This window comes from Motacilla alba, chromosome 1, assembly GCF_015832195.1.
Source record: "Motacilla alba alba isolate MOTALB_02 chromosome 1, Motacilla_alba_V1.0_pri, whole genome shotgun sequence".
Lineage (NCBI taxonomy): Eukaryota > Metazoa > Chordata > Aves > Passeriformes > Motacillidae > Motacilla > Motacilla alba.
Genome location: NC_052016.1, coordinates 104,853,314 through 104,874,312, shown reverse-complemented (window position 1 = coordinate 104,874,312; position 20,999 = coordinate 104,853,314). Strand labels below are relative to the sequence as shown.

Here is a 20,999-nt window from a genome sequence, read left to right as displayed (position 1 = left end):
ACTGCATCTTGAAGACTTCCAGCGATGAGGACTCTCCCTTGTCCCTAGAGAGGCTGTTTTAGTAAATGATTGCCCCCACTGTAAATGTATTTTCCACGTTGAGGTGAAATGTCTCTCCATGCAGCTTATACCTGTTGCTCCTTATCTTTTCCGTGTGGCTGCTTGTGAAGAGACAATCTATTTATATGTGCCCTTTAAGTATAGGGAAATTCTTATGAGGCCCCTTGAGTCTTCACTTTTCCAGGGAGAAGAGATCTTACTTCAGTCAATGAAAAAATGAGAAAATTAAAATGTTGTTGTACATGAAATCAGGCTCAGCACTCAATCAGTATTGTGTGACCTCAAAACGCTATTGATGACCAATAGCATTTGGTCAAGCATGTGCTTTAGAAACACCAGAGAATACTCTGTTCTCTCTCTACACCCCTTGCACATTGCATTACTCATTCTTTTCACTTTACAGGGCATGTATGAGCACCTGTATAGATGTACACTTTTTCATGTATGTTTTATATGGCTAAAGAGATGGTATTTCTCACAAAGTCTGTAGGCTCATCTCTCAGAAACAATGGATGTAGAAAATACAGAAATAAGGTAATGGGTAAATATAGTTCCTATCTTTTCTCCAAAGAGAACTTTGTCTGAGATCAAAATCAAACTGAATTAATTGAAGGCCTCAAGTTGAGACTTCCATGTGCATTACAGTTTTAATATCTTCCCAAAGTGCCATGAAAAGCATACTTATATAATCAGCATTGACTCATGTTTTCAGCAGAAAAAGTTTGGTAGCCTTGATAGGAGGCAAAACTTCAAAGGCTGTCATAAATCAAATGAATAATTTGTCTGAAGGAAGTTGTTATAAATTGGTCACATTATGTAAATGTGTCAAATGAAATGTTAAGATCTCCCTCTTTCTGTAGGAATAATGGGATTTGCACTTCTCTCTAAATTGCTAGTCTTTTCAGCAAAATGTGAAGTCATTTATTTTTCATTACCTGAATGCCTGTCATATTATGGTTACAATGTTTACAGAAAGATAAGCAAAGCTATATGGAAGGGTTCAGGCAAACTGTTTCTACGTTTTACTACTGTTATCCCACCTGATGTAAAGATGATCAGTAGGCCATGTAAGACCAGCTCAGTTTTGCATCCTTAGTTTAGGTATGCTAGAATGGATAAGATGAAACGTTCTAAGATTCTTTGTAAATCATTCAAAGGTCATAAAATCGTAGAATATGGTGAGTTGGAAGGGACTCAAAATGGTTGTTGAGTCTAACTCTGGCCCTGCACAATCCCACCATGTATGTGCCTGAGAGCATCATTCAAATGGTTGTTGATCTCTGTCAAACTTGGTGCTGTGACCACTTCCTTGGGCAGCCTGTTCCATGGCCCAACCACCCTCCTGATAGCTAACCTAAACCTCTCCTGACCCAGCTTCATGCTGCTTCCTTGAGGGCTGTCACTGGTCATGAAAGTGAAGAGATTAGTACCTGCCTCTCTGCTTCCCCTTGTGAGGATGTTGATGATCACAATGAGGCCTCCCCTCAGCCTCCTCTTCTCCACTCTGAACAGACCAAATGTCCTCGGCTGCTCCTCATACAGCTTCCCCTCAAGGTTCTTCACCATCCTCATGGTCCTCCTTTGGGCAGCCTCCAGTTGTTTGATGTCTTTTTGATATTGTGGCACCCAAAACTGCCCCCAGCACTCAAGCTGAGGCTGCCCCAGAGCAGGACAATCCCCTCCCTTGCCCAGCTGTCCATGCTGTCCCTGATGCCCCCAGGACAGGGTTGGCCCCCCTGGCTGCCAGGGCACTGCTGACTCATGGTCAACTTGCCATTGACCAGAGCCCCCAGGGCCCTTTTTGTGGCTTTGCTCTCCAGCCTCTCATTCCCCAGTCCATACACACAACCTGGGTTGCTCTGTCCTAGGTGCAGAATCTGGCATTTGCTTCATTGATCACACCTCTAGAGGACCATCATTTTTACACTTGGCATTCCAGAGGAAGAAGAGGTACCAGGAAAGTGGCCCCTTTAAAATTATGATGATTCGGCTGAATTTTTTAATATGTTCAAGAAAGGTTGGGCTACACCTGTCACTTGCTGTTCTTATAGAAAATGGACTGTGGATTCAGGTGTTTTATTCTCTGTTATTAATAAGTATTTTGTTCTTAATTAAGCATTTGTTGAAATCTAGTATGTATATGTACTTATAAATTGCTTTTGTTTTCTGAGGATTAAATGCTCTTTTCTGATGACAGATTTACTAAATTTACTAGTGCAAATTTGTGTGCTTAATATTAAGGCCATAAATAGAGAATCTCGTCCTTATTTCATTAGTAAAATGTTCAAAGTCTTCTCCTGTTAGAAGATGCAGAGGTGTTATTGATTGTTCCAGTTCTCTTAGAGAGCACACAGGCCTTTCCTTTGTGTTTTGCCTTCCAGGTGAAAATCTGAAATGTCAAGAAAGCAAAGTTCTAACTCAGAAGAGTACAAAACAATGTTTTAGAATTTGAAACAGACCTGTGTTTGTGAGTTGGAAATCTTACAGGTGCACATATCTAGGCTTGTACTTGCACTCTTTTCCCTAAAAACATCCTTTGATTTTATATGATATGATCTATCACCTTGCAAACTACAGCATAATACTTATTTTTAATGTATTTTTAAGTGTCCTGTGGAACCAGAGTTCTGTGGTGATATCACAAACATTCTGACCCAATCCACTAATTCTTATCTCACAGAAATTTTATTTCTGTTTTACTTTTCAAACTGTGTGTAATCAGAAATAAAAAATAGAAAAAAATGTTCAGTATATAGTCATGGGATCTCAATTATCGATGGAGTAGAACTGGCTTGAGTTACGTTTTATGGACGGGCATGCTGCAAGTGATTATAGGAGCACAGTAAAAAATTACAAGAGTACTTACAAACATACTTCTTGAGCCAAAACTCACTACTTTGAAGTACCCTCATGCAATTGCTCATACCAGCATGAACAACTCATTAGTTGATACAAATGGATTAATTCACATTAGTAAAGTGAAACACGTCTGTGATTGTCTGCAGAGCTGAGGTAAGTGAACAGGCAAGTCAGCTGTGGGTTCCACATGGAATGTCTGCTTCTGGCTGGTTCAATTTTTTTAATCATTGCATATACATTATTGAGGACTGCTGAAAAATAATGCGTCCCTGTTTTATTGGCCTCTCAAATTATAGCTGGATTATCACTGAATTGATTATTTCATTTCTGTGTGAAAGTTCATAAGGAAGTGAAAAATAGTTTCGTAGCACAGGAAGGAGTTATTTCTTTGTCTGTTCTGCTGTCTGTAGCATGCATCCCTCACCCCCTGAGGATTTTCTTGAGCATCCACATTACTTTCAGACCTTCCTCCCAGAAACTCTTGGCACCATACACTGCCAGCAAATCAAGAGCCAGAAACTGAGTTCAACTCAGGTTCATAAAGTCTAGCAGGAGGTGAGGGGCATGTTGTAGCAGCAGCTGGACAGGTCACAGCATGACCAGAAAAAGTGGAGCAAAATCATGAGCATGTTTTGGAAGTAGGAGTACTGAGGGAGATCAGGAGGTCTGGGAATGGAACTAGATGCACTGATGAGGTAAGGGAAGGAAAAGCCTTTAGTATTGTATATTAAATGAGAAAGGATGATGCTTCTGCCTGCTGAATGTCTTCTTGGTATGTTTTTCTTACATTTATGAGTTGCAAAATGCAAGGGAAAAGTTAAGTGCTGGATTTGTCATAGTTATTTTTCTAGTTCATCAGTATTTAAAATATACTTAGAATTTGAGGTTTTCAGCTAAATCTCTTGGGGAGTTTGTTGGTGTTTTGGTGTAATTTTTGTCTTTTTTAGGTTTGGGGTGGGTCGGTTTTTTTGGTGGTAGTAGTGGTGGTTAGTGAATTTGAAATCTTGAGCTGATCTCTTAGGAAATACTGGCAATAAAGACTAGGCAGGTCAGAGCAGAAATTTCACCTGTGTCAGAAATATGAAACAAAATCTGCTTCCAAGTCATGATCTGTATCTTTCAATTTATACTCCCTATTTAGTTTAAGCTCAGCTCACCACCATCATATTCTTTTAGTAAGTCACTAAGTATGTAACTCTACTAAGAGTATTTAATGTTGCTACCTGATTTTATCCATAGCAAATTATAAAGTCAAAGATATAAATATAATAACATCTCTGTATCGGCAGTCTGAGCCAAAGATTGATGCCTTGGACTGGCTGCCTAGAATAGAGGCTAGTCAGAGTTAGAGAATAAAGTAATGACAAATTCTGAACAAACAATATTGTCCCTTGTAAATGTGGCATTTCCATTTTAGACAGCGTATTTTTTTCTAAATGTGTCTGTACTGCAGACAATCCAATGCACATCATATTCCTTACAGGGAACTACATTTAAAATAATAGTAAAGGAGGAAGTTTTACAATATTTATTGTGAAATCAATGTTTTACACATTATAAATGCTCGAGGTGCATGAATAATATAAACTGGTGCTATGAAGGAATCTGATCTGGTTGCTTGTATTCCTTCTAGGTATTTTCCATCATTTAAATAATAAAATAAATGTTTTAATATATTATTAGATCCTATTCTTCTTAATCTTTTGTGTCTCTACAAAGATACAGCAATCTGCTGTTGAAGAAAGAAAAAAAAAAACAACTGAAAAACTCATGACCATTGTCCATCTTGGGTGTAGCCTCTGTGAGGCTTTTGCACTGCCCAAGGTGTATCTACTGAAGGCCTTTAATAAATACCTACTTTATTATCTAACTCTGTCTAGCCTCTGTTCTAGGCAGCTAGTCCAAGGCATCAAGAGAATTATTTTAGTAACTCCTAAATGTGAGACCTGGTGCTTGGCCAAAAGCTTTGTATAGAAAAATACTGATAAATTATATTATCAGGTTGACAAGTATTTTAGATTAATGTTTAAGCCTTCTATTCAAAAAAGTTGAACTTATATCTAAACTTGAAAACTCTGGGAAACTCAAGTTCCCCACACCAAGCTTCCTTCAGGGCATTCACTCAATCTAGTAGATGGTTTTATTTTGCTGAATAGGCAATAGAGCAAATGAGGAGAAGAAAACAGAGAGATTTACACTTCTGTCCAGAGCAAGCTCTAACCATGGGCAGCAAGGCATTGAGCATGTGACAGAATGAGCACCAAACTGAACAGAAGCCAACTTTTTCATGATATGTAGTCTGCAAGCAAAAGGCAGAGCTTTCAGTGACTTCAGTGAGGAAAAAGCACAGTGCTCCAGAGGGTCGTAACTTGCTCATGGTGTACGTCTTGGCAAAATTTCAGAGAGTTCATAAACACAAGAAACAAACCCCCATAAAACACAATTTTAAGTGGTGCTTTGATTAGGATAACTCACCCTATGCCAGAATTGGGGTTTCTGCTTAGCTGGTTTGGTGACACTTGCCTCATGCACCATGAGATTGGACGGTGGGATCAGCATTTTCTGAAAGAGGTGCAGTTCTCTGGCTTCCCTTGGGTTTACCAATGGTGCCTGTATGGCTCCGACTGCTGCTGGGGCCACAGCTGGGAGTGGGTCATGTCCAGTGATGCACCTGTTTCCTCCCTGTGGTGGAGCTGCCCAGACAGCCCCTCACCTTTCTAGAACAGGAGCTGCTGGTGTTCCGTGTCAGCCCAGCTGCTGCATGCTGGCTGCCTAGTGGCAGACAAGGCCAGAGTGACCCCTGGGTGTGCCAGACCTTCTAGCCATGCCAGGAGATGGACTCACAGCTTCATTCTCTGGCTGGACAATTAATACCCTCAGGAGGGCAATCAATAAATATCCTTCAATGTGTTGTTTGCTATACTGAGAAGCAAACGCAGAAGGCTGCAGCTGCCTCAAGTGTCAGCTTTATTACAGGCCAGCAAAAAGAGCTGGATTAGGCTTGTGACAGCTCCACCACTGTTACCTAATGCAGACCAAATCACCACATTGACCTGCTCCATTTCTTACCTATCCAGCTGCCCTTTATAACCTGCCAGCTTTGCATAATACTGAATTGTTTCTACACATACCCGCTTAGATAAGATGGAATTTTTCAACTACAAAATGCAGTAATATGTATTGACTGATTAAACCCAGATTTTTTTCCACAATAAAACCTCTTAAATAAATATAACTTTCAGAAATGTTTAGGCAGACATCTGTAGAAACCCAGACTTTATTAACACTGCATAAATTTTGGTTCTTCAGATAATATTTTTGTTTTGTTTTTGTATAGATGCCTGTCATTAGTTAGGTGGAAAACTCAGAATTTCAGGTTTTGCAATGAATACTTCCCAGATATTTCTGAGCAGGATTACATTATGCATCTCGTGGGCAGAAGCTTGTGTTGAACTCCTGGTTGTAAATACATTCCATGTCCTGGGAGGCTGGAAGTACATTTAGCTAGGGTGCTGCAGGACAGCTGTGCAATAGTTCAAGTTGTCCTTAACCCCCTTCATTGCACTAGATTAGCCCATGGGGAAAAGAATGAGTTTATAAGCCCTCTAGCTCGCCACAATAAGTCTTTAATGACATGCATTAAATTCAGGTGTCTGGTATTTGTTTTGCTCTTTTAACACTTCAGCTTCCAGTTTGATTCCTACATTGAGGCAGGAAAAAAATGGTTAAATACATTGTGGCCTCAAACATATTTTTAAACTTTTGCAAACCTTTATTTACTCACATATCAGTCCAAACTGTGTTTTAGTTTTTAATGTGGTAAGATGCTAAATCTATTCCTTCTTGATCCTTGATTCCTGATTATTATTCTGGTTCTTCTTTGACTAATGACTCATTAAAAAAAGAACTGAAACACCCTCCCCCCCAATCCCAACGAAGTTAACATTTGTGTATCTTCTAATAGCTTAATTGAAAAAAAATCCCAGCCTGTCCTATAGTCAGTTTTGTCACTATCTAAACTGGAACAAAAAATTTTTAACAAGTTTGAATGCCTTTAAGAGAAAATGCTATTTTCACTTCATTTTTATATGTCCTTCTGTTACAATAAATAAATAACTATGAAAATAAGTATACAGTGAAAGTTTCATTGACCTGTGTTCTGGGTAAACATTGTTCCCGCTATGGGCAAATAGTTTTTAAGTGTATGTATTGTTTCTTTTCCCAACTTATAGTACACATCAATGGAAAACTTTTGTTATAGGGTACTATATATATATAGCTCTTGTCCTGTTCTTTTTCCTCAGAGGCCCCAGGTATGAAATTTCTCATACCTTTCTCAAAAGAGAAGAAGCAGTGGAGGAAGACTGAAAAGCAACTCACAAGACAGATTGGTGTAGTAAAATAAAAGGGCAGAACTGCACTAACAAATGGCAGGAACCCCTGGTATATTTGAGGGCATGGCTTTGTGGAGAAACAAGAGTGTAATTGGGGGTTCTCCCTAGAATATTGCTTTCTCAGTTAATAAAGATTTTATGTGGTCAAGAATTTGAAGTACTTGGATTTCCTTCAATTTCTACAATGTCCCATGTTAAATAGAAATTAATGAAAAATTGTGATATTCCTATGAAATGTGGAAATATTCAATACTCATCTTAGTTAACATCATTGGAGACATAATGGCTTCCCATGCAGATATTTTCATTGCACTTTTATTAAAAGTAGTCCTGGACAATTAATTAACAGTGCAGTATCTCATGAGTCTTTCCTTGTGATATACTATAATCACTTGAGGTAAAAATCCTAGTTCCCAGGAGTCTATCGACATCATAGCTGTTATTTCTTTACACATAGGAATGTGGAGTGCAGTTGTCAGGCTCTGCGCGTTTGAGACTTGAGGTCAATCATTCCTATTAAAGTGTTACTATTCCCTGGCTGGAGAAATACAGAGTTGATCACATGAATGCTACAGAAGAGTAGTCATCTGTTTCAGGACAAGCACATAGAATAAAAGTTAGCTTAAGTTTTTCCATGTGCACCTGGCATGTCCATTTAAATAAAGAACACCAAATGAAGCATTAAGCTCACACATACCCCAAACCTGGCTCAAAACCATGCTTGATATTCTGGCAGTTATTCTGGATTTGATTGGCAACTTTTTTAATAGGTTAGACACAAGACCTGGAGGCAACAGGGCTAGTTCATGGGGTATGTCACTATGACGAGGTGAAAATATAACTGGAGCACATGCCGCATAATGCCTTTGAATTTGGAGAAAGACATTTCAGTGATGATGTGTTTGCATGGACTGTGTTAGTGACAGGGAGTGCACTTATGATCTCTAACCAGCCTGCAAGTACTAAAGATTGATCTGCCATGTCAACACCACCCTGCTTTCCCTGCTGGTTTGAGTAAGTTAGAATTGTGATCACACTTCTGCTTTGTGATGTTTTATTCCTCATCTACAGCAGTGTAACTGTGTGGCTTTAAGTTACACACTTTAAGTAACCCAGTCTGGAAATGTATAAACTGTTTCATTTTGACTGTTTGTGAAGAGGTGATGGGAGAGGGGGGCAGTGGTTCTCAAGTAACCCATGTAATTACTGAACTTAAGTTCCACTATGCAAAGTTGTTTTCTTTAAACCAGGAGATAGCCTCAAAATGTGCTTTTCTCTGGTCAGTTCTATGCTAGGATCAAAGGAAATGCAAACTGCGGTCAATGCTTGCTGAGGCTTTGGTCATGGTGGATTTGATAAAAATGGTGGTCAGGACTGTTGTTACGTACACTATCCCATAGTCCATGTCTTAGCGTATGCAGCAGTTTCAGTGTATCAGCTTTCCAGTAAGCAGTGAGTGGAAAATTCAAATAATTGCTTATATTTACCAGTGGGAGAAAGAATAGAATTTTTAATAAGAAAAATACAGTTGCTTTACTTCAAAAGGAATTGAAATTTTTTTTGTACCTGGTAGGTATCTGGTTCATTTTTTGCTTTTTAAATATATATTTTTTATGGAAAATGTCTCTGAGAAGATGATCTTGGGAGTGCTTTTATTTTGTCTGCTGTGACGTAAGGCAGGAGGACACAACTCAGCATTTCTCTTGTTTAGAAGCTTACATTAATTTATTTTGACAGCATTTCCAACTCATAGTAGCTTAGGATTATCTGTTTGTGCTACCTTCTTATTTTGGACAAGCAATGCTTTGCGTGAGACTGTTAATTTGGCAAAGGGCATGGGTTCACATTTGGTTTTCATAGACTGATAGATTTAAAGACCAGAAGAGACCATTATGATCATCTAGTCTGACCTCCCACTTCAATCAGGGCACAAGCCTCACGCAATCGTTGCTGCAACATGATCATGAGCTAGACAGCAGCTTAAAAAATGTGATCAATACTGAGCTGCCTTCCTCTAGGTTTTGGCATTAATTTTTCCAACTTAGACTCCTGTTCCTGGATCATATCATTTTATAGGCATGCAGAGTCAAAATGAAACATCATCCTTAACTGTCCTTTTCAATTACATGTCTGGGGTTTCATCTACTTGGATTTATCCCAAGATTATAGGAATATTTATGTTGTATAATTGTCAGACCATGCTAAATGGACAGTAAGCATTCTTTTCACTTTATACTGTTGTAAAAACAGTTTCAAAGCATGCATGGAATGTCAAGATCTTGGGCTGAGTCTACATTGGTAAGTCAGGAAGCATTCAGCCTTGCTTTTGCTTTTTTGAGAGCAGTTTGCATCTAATGAGTTAACCTACATGAAGCCTGTCCACAGAGGAAATGCAGAGCAATTATTGTGCTTCTTTAAAAAAAAATAACACCAGAGTTTCTAAGACCAGTTTTTAATAGACAGATAACAAAGAAAATTAGCAACTGACAAAAAAAAAGATAGGAAAAGGAAGGTGCGAATGTTTAAGAAATTGTGATTTACCTAGAACATTACAAAAAATACAATTGTAATTTGGTGTGCCCAACAGAACAGTAGAAGATTAGGTGGGAAGAAGGAAGGTACTTGGAATGAGGTTACTCTGCTACTCATTTTCACATATACTCATCATAATGTGAGAGCACACTTTTTTCAGACTTCAAACCTGGCTAAAATTCTCTCTCCCAGGGATTCTGGTCTACAACAACTAAATTAATTTTCCAAATTGGCCAGATCTCCAAATCTGGTAGTGTTGTCTTACACAACTGGGTAAGTTCCTAGTGTGGATGAGAAATGAGGTTGCAACACTTTGGAAAGTCTCTGAGCAAACATCTGTTTCTGAAATTTAAGTGTTCAGGCCTTTTCTGTGTCCCCCTACATGGAGTAAAGAAAGAGGACAGAGCTCAAACTCTGCAACTTTACTATCACATGGTAGCTCAAGTGCTTCTATGGTCTGTCTGAGAAAATAATAGGGGAAATTATTAGAGGAAGATACTGCCAAGGGAAAATATGGGTAAACATACTGCAAGAATTGATCAATTTGTGAATCAGGCCACTTTCAATACTGCCCTAGTGAAACTGGAAAGATTGACATTAATTTCAGACAGCAGCCACCAGGTTCTTGTCATCTGGTAAAGCATTAACAGAAACTGATGTTCTTCAACAAGAATTTAACAAAATTCTGATTATTCTTGACTTTAAAAAAAAAAAAAAAACAAACAATCTCTTGCATACCAAACTGCACGGAAACGAAATTCCAGGCTTCCCATATTTAAAATTACACAGTTCAAGGAGACAGAGCATGGGAATGGATTTACTCCAGTTTCTCCAAGGCAATTCACTTGTTTTATAGTTTTCTTCCATTTTCAGGGTCAGGAAATGCAGAAGATATCAAGAGACCTGTGTGAAGCCATAATATATATATATAAATATAGATTATTATGTCCAGATTTTGGAAATATCCATTATAAAATAATGTATATATAATCCATGGGTCAGTGCATTTCTGTTTTAGGGAAAAATGCTGATTCTTCTTGTATTAATGGCCTTAGTTGAATCAGTTATTTGAAATCATTGCAGTATTCCACAACCATGTTGAATTCATTTTTTCTTCACAGTACATATAGGTACCAAATGCTAGTATTTTTTTTGTTCAATAATACATTTTAAATTAGATAACCTCAATCAAGAATACACAATTTTCATTGAAACATTTTTGTGTAAAATAATAAAACATATAAAACATTAATGTATAAGATGAAGAAGCTTTATAAATAGAATTTCAGGCATATTTTCTCATTTGAACCATCTTAAGGAGCTGTTTATTGAAGGCAAAAGTTATTTGATATTGTAACTATATATGATATTTAGACTTTGCCTGTGAGCCTCAGCACTACAAAGGGACATCTGACAGCACAGCCAACATGCCTTTGCAATTAAGATTGTTCACAGTAAGGCTTGTGGAAATGTAAGATCCAGTACAAACAGTTTGGTAAAATGCCTGTTCTTGTTACTCTTTGTTTTAATGGTCTATGAAATGAATGTAGTGTAGAAGGCATTTTTACAACCAGAGCTTGTCGTACACAATATGCATGGCTCTGCTGGGAAGAAAATGCCAAAATTATGTACTTCAAGCACCCATCACGCTTCTTGGAAGGGTCATATACATAAAAGCCACCAAAATGTTGTGTTTTCCTTAGTGGAACAGAACTGACTGCCTCTCCAGTGCATACAGCATCAACCCTGGTACATGCCAAAGTGTGTATCATTCAGCAATTCCATACTGCCATCTTCATTTGTTTGTAGCCTCATGAAAAAATGGGAAGGGAACTGCATGGCTACAGAAAGGGAGGGCAAAGAACAAGGTGTTTTAAACAGCATGAAATAGGCAGGGAATAACAAAGCAGAAAACACACACACACACTCTGAATGCTGGTATGGAGGTGGGAGTTGGGGGAGGATTACACAAGTCAGGTAAGTTAATGGTAGCTGCAGGGACTGAAATGATAGAATAGATACACCAGAGGGAAAGTATTAGTGTGAGGAAAAGAAGGTCATTAATAAAAGATGAGGAGGGTTGAAATTAATGAAAGTTGTGCAGAGACACTTGTAGCCCTTGTCAGGAGAAAAACGCAGGACTCATTTTGGGTATTCCTGTTCAGTAATTCCAGGGAGTGGGTCAGAGCTGTCACAGAGCTGCCCCTCATGTGCTCGGATACCCCTCCTGTAGATGCAGGGAAGAGAAGGGAGGCTGGAACATTTGTTGTTAGATCTCAGTCTCCCATGCAATTACAGAGAGCCTGAATGCAGCCTCAGATCTGTGAGCTGGAAAGGACTTTGCTCTACCACAGCTGCAGATATTTATGGCAGCCATAATCAGTTGATAAACACAGAAACATGCCACAGGTTCTCTCTTAAGAACAGTTAGTGAAGGCAGAGTTTGAAAGCAGGTATTTCATTCTTATCCATAGAAAGGATGTTTTTCTTTTTAATTATTTATTAAAAATATAACTGCTGAACTAGGGAATAAAATTAAATAGACCAAAACCTCCCCAGCACTTAGAAGCCTAAGAAGAAAGTGCTGACCAGTTCTGAGACCTCAGTTAGCAGCAGGGTTTTAAATTCAGATGTTAGATTGAAAGCAGGAAATAAGGAGTAAAAAATGTTCTTAGTTAAAATAAATATTTATTTTGGGGAAATGTTCTTGCCTTTTCTAGTCTTCTCTTTACTCATTTTTTTCCTCCTGAATAAAACTAATTGCTTAATCTAATTATTATTAAGTCCTCAAAAAACCTATTTTCCAGAATTCACTCTTTTCTTGAACTTTTTTGCTCTCTTGTCTTGCACAGACAAAACATCTAATCTAATCAAATGTGTAATAGAACATACCAATATGAAAATTTCCTATTAATACCTGTGTAATTCAATTTTTCAAATATTCACCAAAGTATTAAATTCTTTGAAATGTTTTTTTTTTCTTTTATTTTTACAGCAAAATTTGGAGAGTAACCTCACCAACCTTATTAAGAGGAACACTGAACTGGAAACTCTTCTGGCAAAACTCATTCAGACCTGTCAACATGTAGAAGTGAGTATGGCATCCATTAGAAATTCTTATAAACTTAATTACATTCATTTCTGGTATCCAGGAGCAAACATTAAAACAAAAACCAAAAAAAAAACAAAACAAAAAAAAAAAAACCACCAAAAAACAAAAAAAAACCCAGCAAAAATAAATAAAACCAAACAAACAAGTGAAGAAATTAATTTTAATAATGGTAAACTGATATGAAGCTTTTTCACTTATAAGTGGTATTCTCAATACAGATAACCTCCTTTACATTCCTTTCTGTCCTGTTTTAATTATGGTGTGTTGCTATGGCCTCCACTGCTACTATCCTTGAACACATCCCTTATTACCTGTAACATTTGCCTTTCTGGATCCTTTGTGAGATTAAGAAATATTTACAGGTGGAAAAGGAAGTCAAAAAAATAGGAACACCCAGATTCCTAACCTGATTTAGGTTTCTGTTTAACACTGGTTTTGTTTTCATTTTCTTTTTTTTAGTCATAATCAACTACTTAAATACATATGTGTACTCAAATGTCATACATGAAATACCTTTGTCTTCCAAAGAAAACAAGCCCTTACAGGCCTTTTAGTTGCTTCACTTGCATATTCCACTCAGAGTGTCAAAAAAATCTTAAGCAGGGTGGGATCTGAACCTATACTTTCCCCCCAGAAAAGGTGAAAAAAAGTTCACCCAAAAAAGGCAAAGCAAACAAAACCAAAGAAACAAAAAAAAGGAACAAACCCAACCCAACCAACCAACCAACCAAAGCCAAACAACCCCCTGTTCTTCCTAAGAGATCATTTTATCTATGTTTGTATCTGCTCCACTTCTCTGGAGCCTCACCAACTTCACAGAGCTCAATAAAACCATAAAAGTCTATCCACAGTATGAGACATGAGGTGAATGGTTTAATTCCTTTATATAGGCACCAATAGCACCAGGCAGAACAGCTGGAATGGCATTAATGGGTATTGAGAGACAGAGATAAGGCACAACTTCTTCCTCTGCATCTAAAACTCCGAGCAAACCCCAAGAAGCAGATGGGCTCAGGACAGCATAAGGCCTCTTCCACAGTGGTGGCCTGTGTCCAAGATGTGCTAGATCTGAAAAACTTAAAATTGCTCCTCTGTCCTCCCTACAGTTCTGCACTACATTACCAGCCCTAAGGTCGGTGTTACAAAGAACCCAACTTGTTCAACTGGTAACAGATGCGCTTCTGTCCCTGGAGTCCCGTTTTAGAAAATTTCTCTGTAGACATAAAGCAATCGCAACATAGTTGTTAATGAATTCCTACCATGTTTTATTCATCAAATTAGTCTAATTAGCATTTAAATTAGCTAAATAGAAAGAAATGAGCTTCAGTCAAAACCTTGGACCTCGGCCGTGCTGGAAATTGGGCAAGTGGGGATGGGGAAGTAAACTTTGAAGTTATCTCTGTTTCTCAGAGCCCTGTGAAAATTTCAGATATGATGTGCATATCTCCAGCATTGGAGAAACTGTAGCTTAGATAGGTTTTAGAAAAGTCAGTGCACTCTTTTCCTTGTTCAGGAGAGAAATTCAACCCAAGACAGGAACCCGAATTAAAAATTAAATTAAACATTATATTGGCTAAAACATTAACAATGCAAATTTAAAATTACAAAATATTAGGAAAAGTTTCCAATTACTGTATTAGTTTTGACATATGAACCCACTGAAATGTTGAAACTGAAAAGGAAGTTAGTTTTACAGAAAATCCCTTCTTTTTCATTATTAGATTTATTACAGATAATAATGTAAAATACATTGTACATAGTTTGTAAACATATAAAATTATAGGTAGTAAATTTAAAGACTTTTGTTACCTACTTTGATTTTCCTTACCTAATTTGAAATAATTTTGATTTAGATTTTGGGGTCTTTAAAACCAGTTAAAAAAAAAAAAAAAAAGGGAAATAAGCTCTCAGTTTCAGATATAGTTTGAACTTTGAAAAACAAGGAAGGAAAGGAAATTATTATTATTCCTTGTATTAAAGTTACCAAGACTTTACTCTGATATAGATAAACTTTTAAAAGTCATGCTCACTAACATTTATTTCTAGCTATAAACAGTAACATTTTTAAGCCTTTATCATGTCATAAGCCAAAAAATTCAGTGTTACATGAAAAATGAAAAAGTAATGTCTATTTTGGTTTGATATGGAACAAAAGTTGATGTGTCCAAAAACGAATGAAAAACAGGCTCTGTGTGCTTTGAATAAATTGATCCTTGCCAGCCAAACCAAATGTCACAAAGCCACTGTTTCTCATCTCAAGTGAGCAGTCAGTGGCTTCCCAGGAACCAGCTTTATGGCAGATCAGTGATCCAGCCATGCATCCTTCCCAACTGTATTTTCATCCAGAGCAAAAGCCAAATCCCAATTCTTTATGTTTTAAACTCATGCTTATTCCTTTCTGAAACACTTATTTTCATTTTTTTTCCTCCACGAGTGCACAATGACTGATCAGAAATGTTGATAATCTGGAAGCTGGAGGCCTTCCAGCCACTGGGGAGGGGTATCTGGTTTGGCCTCTCATCACAGCAATGGAGACATAAATCTTGTCAATTTTTAGATGGAGGTTATCAGTTTATGACAGGATTTATCCTGATGGAGAACCTGATCTTGGGAGCCTCAAGAAGTTCACTTCCAGTCTTGCATTCCTATGGGTGATTCTGGTCGTAACAGCAAGAAAATCTTTGTGAATAAAGCCAAACCTGTATTCTTTACTACTTTAAGTAAAATATAATATTAAACATTTTATAATAATAATAACATTTTCAGTATCTGAATGTCTGCTTTCATGCCTAACATGGATTAGCTTATTTGCTTATGGCAACAGTTTTTAAAATTCCATTTTCTCAAAGGGAGCCACACCCTGAAATATGATTGTTTAAGACTAGAACACTCTTTTCTGTCCCAAATCTTTTTTTGTTCAGGAACATGCTGACATACTTGTTCTACTCATCTTCCAGACACATCTCTAACATGTTTTTCGTTTTACACTAAATTTTCCGTCTTTCCATTCTCCCTTCCTCTGTAATCTTGTGTATTATTACTTGGTTTTGCAGAAACCTGGAAGGCTGTTAATCAGAAAAGCTTTTTTTCCTTCCTTAGAGCCCATGGCAAGTCCTCAACCTCATACTTTTGGCCTGGCTGCTTTCTGCAGAGCAGCCCCTCGCCCAGGGCAGCTGGCAGGGCTGGCCCTGCTGAGGCAGCTCTGCTGCTCACTCGGTGCAGGGAAGGCACCTGTGGCTGCCTCCCCTGGCACAGCAGGGTGGGCTGCATAAAATGATAAAGTGATCCATGGGATAAAACAGCTTTCTCCACAAACTGGGAGAATGGAATGGAAATGACTGCTACTTGGATATGTATTTCTTTGTAGTCCTAGTTCACAGCATTCACACTTCTGTTGGGATCTGTAGAAAACTTTTTTAAGAGTGTTAAAAACTGCCTTGGATAATTTTATCTTAAATTTTCTGCAGGAGCCTTGTACAAGTCTTCCAAAAAGCGTGTTGTAAAATTGGGGTTGACAGGCCCAGGATGCGGCCCTAGAGGTGAATCCCTGGGTGGCAGCACCCCTGTGGCCACACCAACCCACCTCCAGGTGTCCCTTGGTCAGCGTGGCCTTCAGCGCTGTGTGTCCCTGCCTGTGAGCACTGCAGCACTGCCACCCTCCCCTGCACGCCTGCCACATGCAAGGTGATGGGGCTGCATCCTGCTCTGCTGGCTGGGCCTCTTCCAGCTGCATGCAGCTCAGGGTTTAGCCCCTTCTTAGCTGAATCAGGGGAGGATATCATGCTGTCAGTGTTTAGGTTCTACCCCTGCTTTCAGTGTTACAGGTTTCTCTGAATGACAAGGTGCCGTGGCATGAAAAATTTGCTTCTTTGTCATAATTTCCACTCTAGGACTGTGTGAGGTTTCTGCAGAAGTCTTTTAGACCATGGCATTCCTTGACATAAGGCACAAATTTGAGCATGAGCCTCTTATGCCAGTTACTTTGTTTCTAAGCAATTTGAGTTTTGTTTTTGGATTTTTTTTTCTCATCTCTTTTAGGAAATGCATGATTAAATGTCTGTTATATCATCAATACCATAAAGCGTCTCATCTGTTAGACAGAAACATAATCTGAACTCAGCTGGAGGAGAAATTGGAGCAATTATCTAGGAGGGAGGAGAAAGGAAATAGGTTTTGCTTGCAGACAACTTTATAGCATCTGTATCTCAGTCTTTCTGTTTGTTTTGTTTTGTTTTGAATTCACCAAACGTCATAGGAAGCAGATTCTGGACAACACTGTAAAATAATTTTGAGTTGCATTAAAAGGAGCGTTTTCCTCTAGTTGTGTAACCCTCAAAGTGCTGCATCCTTTGCTCTTTGTATGTAATAGAAATGCTCCATTTCCAGCTCACTTCTAAAGATCTGCTGCAGGCAAAATCTCAATGTAAAAGTTCCCAGTCAAAAATTTGGTTTGTGAGTGTCAAATGGTGTTTTTTATAGTCATGTTATATAATCACCTGAATAAAAAGTAGTTCATTGAAAGAACCTCTATTTCACTGGCACAGATACTCAGCACACACACTTATTAGATACATTTTACATTTCAGTGTAAAGCAGTAGTGCAAAACCAATGAAGAGAACATGACAGCACCTAAAAATCCTGCTGTTGCTATTTTTTTTGCATGGCTGATAAAAAAGGAATAAGCCAAACAGGAAACTTTAATAATAATGGAATGTTGAGTTTCGAGTAAGACTTCAATGACAAGATAGCTCCTTCAAACTTTGCAACAAAGTGTCTCCATCAATTTTTGCATGGCTTTTCTGTTCTTTGAGAGACAGCAAAATCAAAACTCAGCTGTCAATACAATTCTCAAAGGACCCTTGAAAAATAAAGAGGCTTTGTCTGTCACTATAAAAAACAGTGAGTACTCTGTTTTCACAAATTTTCGTGGTACTCACTCCTTGAGATTTGGGATTATTTTTGTCAAAACCCAAGTAAACTGAGAACTTCTCAACAGGAAAATTTAGTTAGAAAGCGTGTATGTAAATCCTGGTGTCTGAGCTGCAGTGAATGGCCTTCAGAGTAATATCAAGTCTTTGGAATAAGGAATCTACTTTGCTGGGGATTTTTTTTCCAGGAAAGGAGCAATGGGTTAGATAAGTGTTTACCATCATATGTGGAAAATGTGTGATTACTTAGCAGATGACTTGGAAAGGAACTCCACAGAAATTTGCTTTTTCCTCTGCCCTGCTATCTTCCATTTTTGTGAAGATGCTTGCTCAGCAGCTAAAAGCAATTTGCTGTATTTAAATGCTAAAAGTAAATGATATTTTTTGATTTTTGAAATAGACAGAAAAATATGAGTTGAAAGAAATTAGGAGGTCTCACTCTCAGTAAGATACTAATAGCAAACCTGATCACATGCATAAAACCTTAGGATGGAGTTTACAGCATTTGTTTTTTCAAGGACAGTTTCTAATGAGAGACGGTACAAGAGACTCTATTAACATTATTTTGATTAAATATGTGGCATAATCTATTTTGACTTCTAATTACTTTCATTTTACTTTTAATTCCACTCTCATAAAAGATTATTTCATTCAATGGAAATCTCAGATAAGCTTAAGTCAGAGTCTTAAATTTATGTAGCATCTGAAAAGAGAAACTCCAGAAGTAAAAAGTGACAAAACATGCTTCATAGCATATGGTGATACAGAATATTCATTCAAGGATGTCCTAAGTTGCATACCCAGTAAGCTGTAGCCTAGTAGTCAAATACTATTTCCCTAAATAATTATTAAATTGATTTGAAAAATTACTAATTAAATGTATAATTGGTCCAATACAAATATGGAACTGCAGCATTTGTGCACACATTTTATGTACAGATTAAGCATGAGCTGGAATATTTTATTGCACCTACAATTGTTTTGTACCTTCTGTAAATTGGAGTTGCAGTTATGGTAAGAGGTCACACAGATTGCATATAAACTAACAGCAGAGTTTTTCACTGCTTGCTAAGGTGGCCAGTCCTGATTTGCTCCACCTCTCCCTTTCTCTCAAGTCCAGATGTTCAGATTTTTGATAGACTTATATTCTTGCAAGACTTTGACCTTAGACTAGTAAGTGGCGCTTAGTTCACTATTAACTGGTAAATTAATGCAGCAGGTAATATTTTTTGCCTGCTATCAGAGACTGTAACTTTTCAGTCAAAATGTTGTCAATCTATGGAACCTTCTGTCTCCGAGTCGTTTATCATTATGGGAACAAAATACTCTTGAATTCCTCCTTTTTTTTGCCTAACATAAACAGCTAAAGAGCAACTAGAGCAGCAGGGAGATCAAAGGCACTGGTCCTCTTGTGAGCATGTTAAACACTAGGCTGAAGACCCCGGGTCCTGGATGACAGTTTTAGGTATTGAACTATTGTTTACAAGTGCACTGGTTTCAACATCATGAAAGGATGGGCAGTCCTTTGAGCTTCAGTGATTATTTGATAGTTCTTGTTTTTCTATCCTTTGTGAAACACATGAAGTGGAATATTTGGCTCAATACAGAACAAAGGCATAAAGTCAGCAGGAAAAACTAAAAACAATAAATAATTAAATATTGTTCAATTAAAAAGTATTTTCATTATTTAGGTTTAAAGAAAGGTCTAACATAAAGTGTAAAAAAAAAGAGTGAAAATAATGAGATTCCTATAATTTTTTTTTTCTCATGAAATTCCGGGGTTTTTTTTACTTTTAGGATGAGATTGTAAATGTCACTAGAGGACTTCTAGGTGTCTTGCTGGTTAGTTTCTCACCAATGTGCTTCAAAGCACAGCGGGACAAAAACTTCAAAACAATATTTTAGTAAGTAAAATAAGTACTTCAATCTTCTAAGAAAGATTTACTTTTAGTCAGGATTGGGGCAGATAGTCTTATCTGCTGGACCCAAAGTGGTTTAGCTCTCCTGGCCTAATCAATCCTTCATTCACAAAATTCCTACGTAGCCAGAGTAAGATGGCATATTCTTGCACTGACCTTTGTTTAACCTGCTCTGGGACTGCCTCTAAACACAGGTCTCCTGGTTAGAGATAGACGTGGAATGCAAACAAAAACAAAGCCTCTGGCACACTTGAAATGGAAGATGACCTTTTTTATTTAATTTTTTTTTCTGCACAATTTCAAACTAAAAAATTTATACTCAGATGGCAAGCTGATTAATATCACGTATTTCCAAAGGCATGGTTTGTCATCACAGATAAAATCAGATTTACGCTTAGACTAGGGAAAACCTGAAAGAGTTATTTTCCAAGAGTTCTGCTTTTGCTCTGCAGAAGACTAAATTGAACAACCCATAACATCAAACAGGGATATGAAATAAAGGAAGTTTGAATCCATGAGTCTCATGGCCGTAAAAAGAAAGGGAAAAAATTTTTTCATAAATGTGTGATAATGATTATCCTTTGTATTTCCATTAAATAAATAAATTACATATGGATGATGTTAAAATAATACTTCAAGGTACTCTGGCTCTAGGAAGAAAAGTTACTCGCTTTACAACATGGAGTAAAATAAACAGGCCTCTCTCTTTAGAAGATTATAATCCTTTAATTCATCTAGGCACATTAATCCAAGAAAATGTGTTCCACGTCTACATGACAATGAAGAACGTTTTCCTAGAGCAAATAAGTTATCAGCCATTATATGTAAAAATGTTAGGTTTTTTTATTCTCAGTTTCTGGGTTTGGTTCAAGAAGAAATCCAGGCTCAAATCTCAAGTGAAGTATGTGACAATAATGCAATAGGTTTTGAGTGGAATAATCCAATTTACTTTTCTGATATTTTTGTCTTCCTTTGAGTATACAGTAATTGTTGTGGGTATATAGTCATTCTATAGCCATAGTATATAGTCATTCTATAACTATCAACTCAAACACATAAAGAAAAATTCATACTTCTTCTTTACCTGTACAGCCACAGCTGCAAAGAATTTATTTTTTTAAGAAATTGAAACCATTTTTAAATCATGAAGCTGAAACTCAAATTCATACCTCAATTTCCAAAGATCAGACTCTT

The 20,999-nt window shown here is 37.5% G+C and overlaps 1 protein-coding gene across 11 annotated transcripts in view; it reads left to right on the top strand.

The window, feature by feature from the left end:
• MID1 (midline 1) overlaps positions 1-20,999 on the top strand; it is a 244,380-nt gene that overhangs the window by 183,867 nt on the left and 39,514 nt on the right. For all 11 annotated transcript variants that reach the window (XR_005259405.1, XR_005259404.1, XM_038157691.1 and 8 more), the window contains one exon: positions 12,841-12,936. Coding sequence is in view for 9 of the 11 variants with exons in the window: in XM_038157691.1 (XP_038013619.1) it covers positions 12,841-12,936 (96 nt within the window). In the remaining 2 variants the exon portion in view is untranslated. The remainder of the gene's footprint in view (positions 1-12,840; positions 12,937-20,999) is intronic.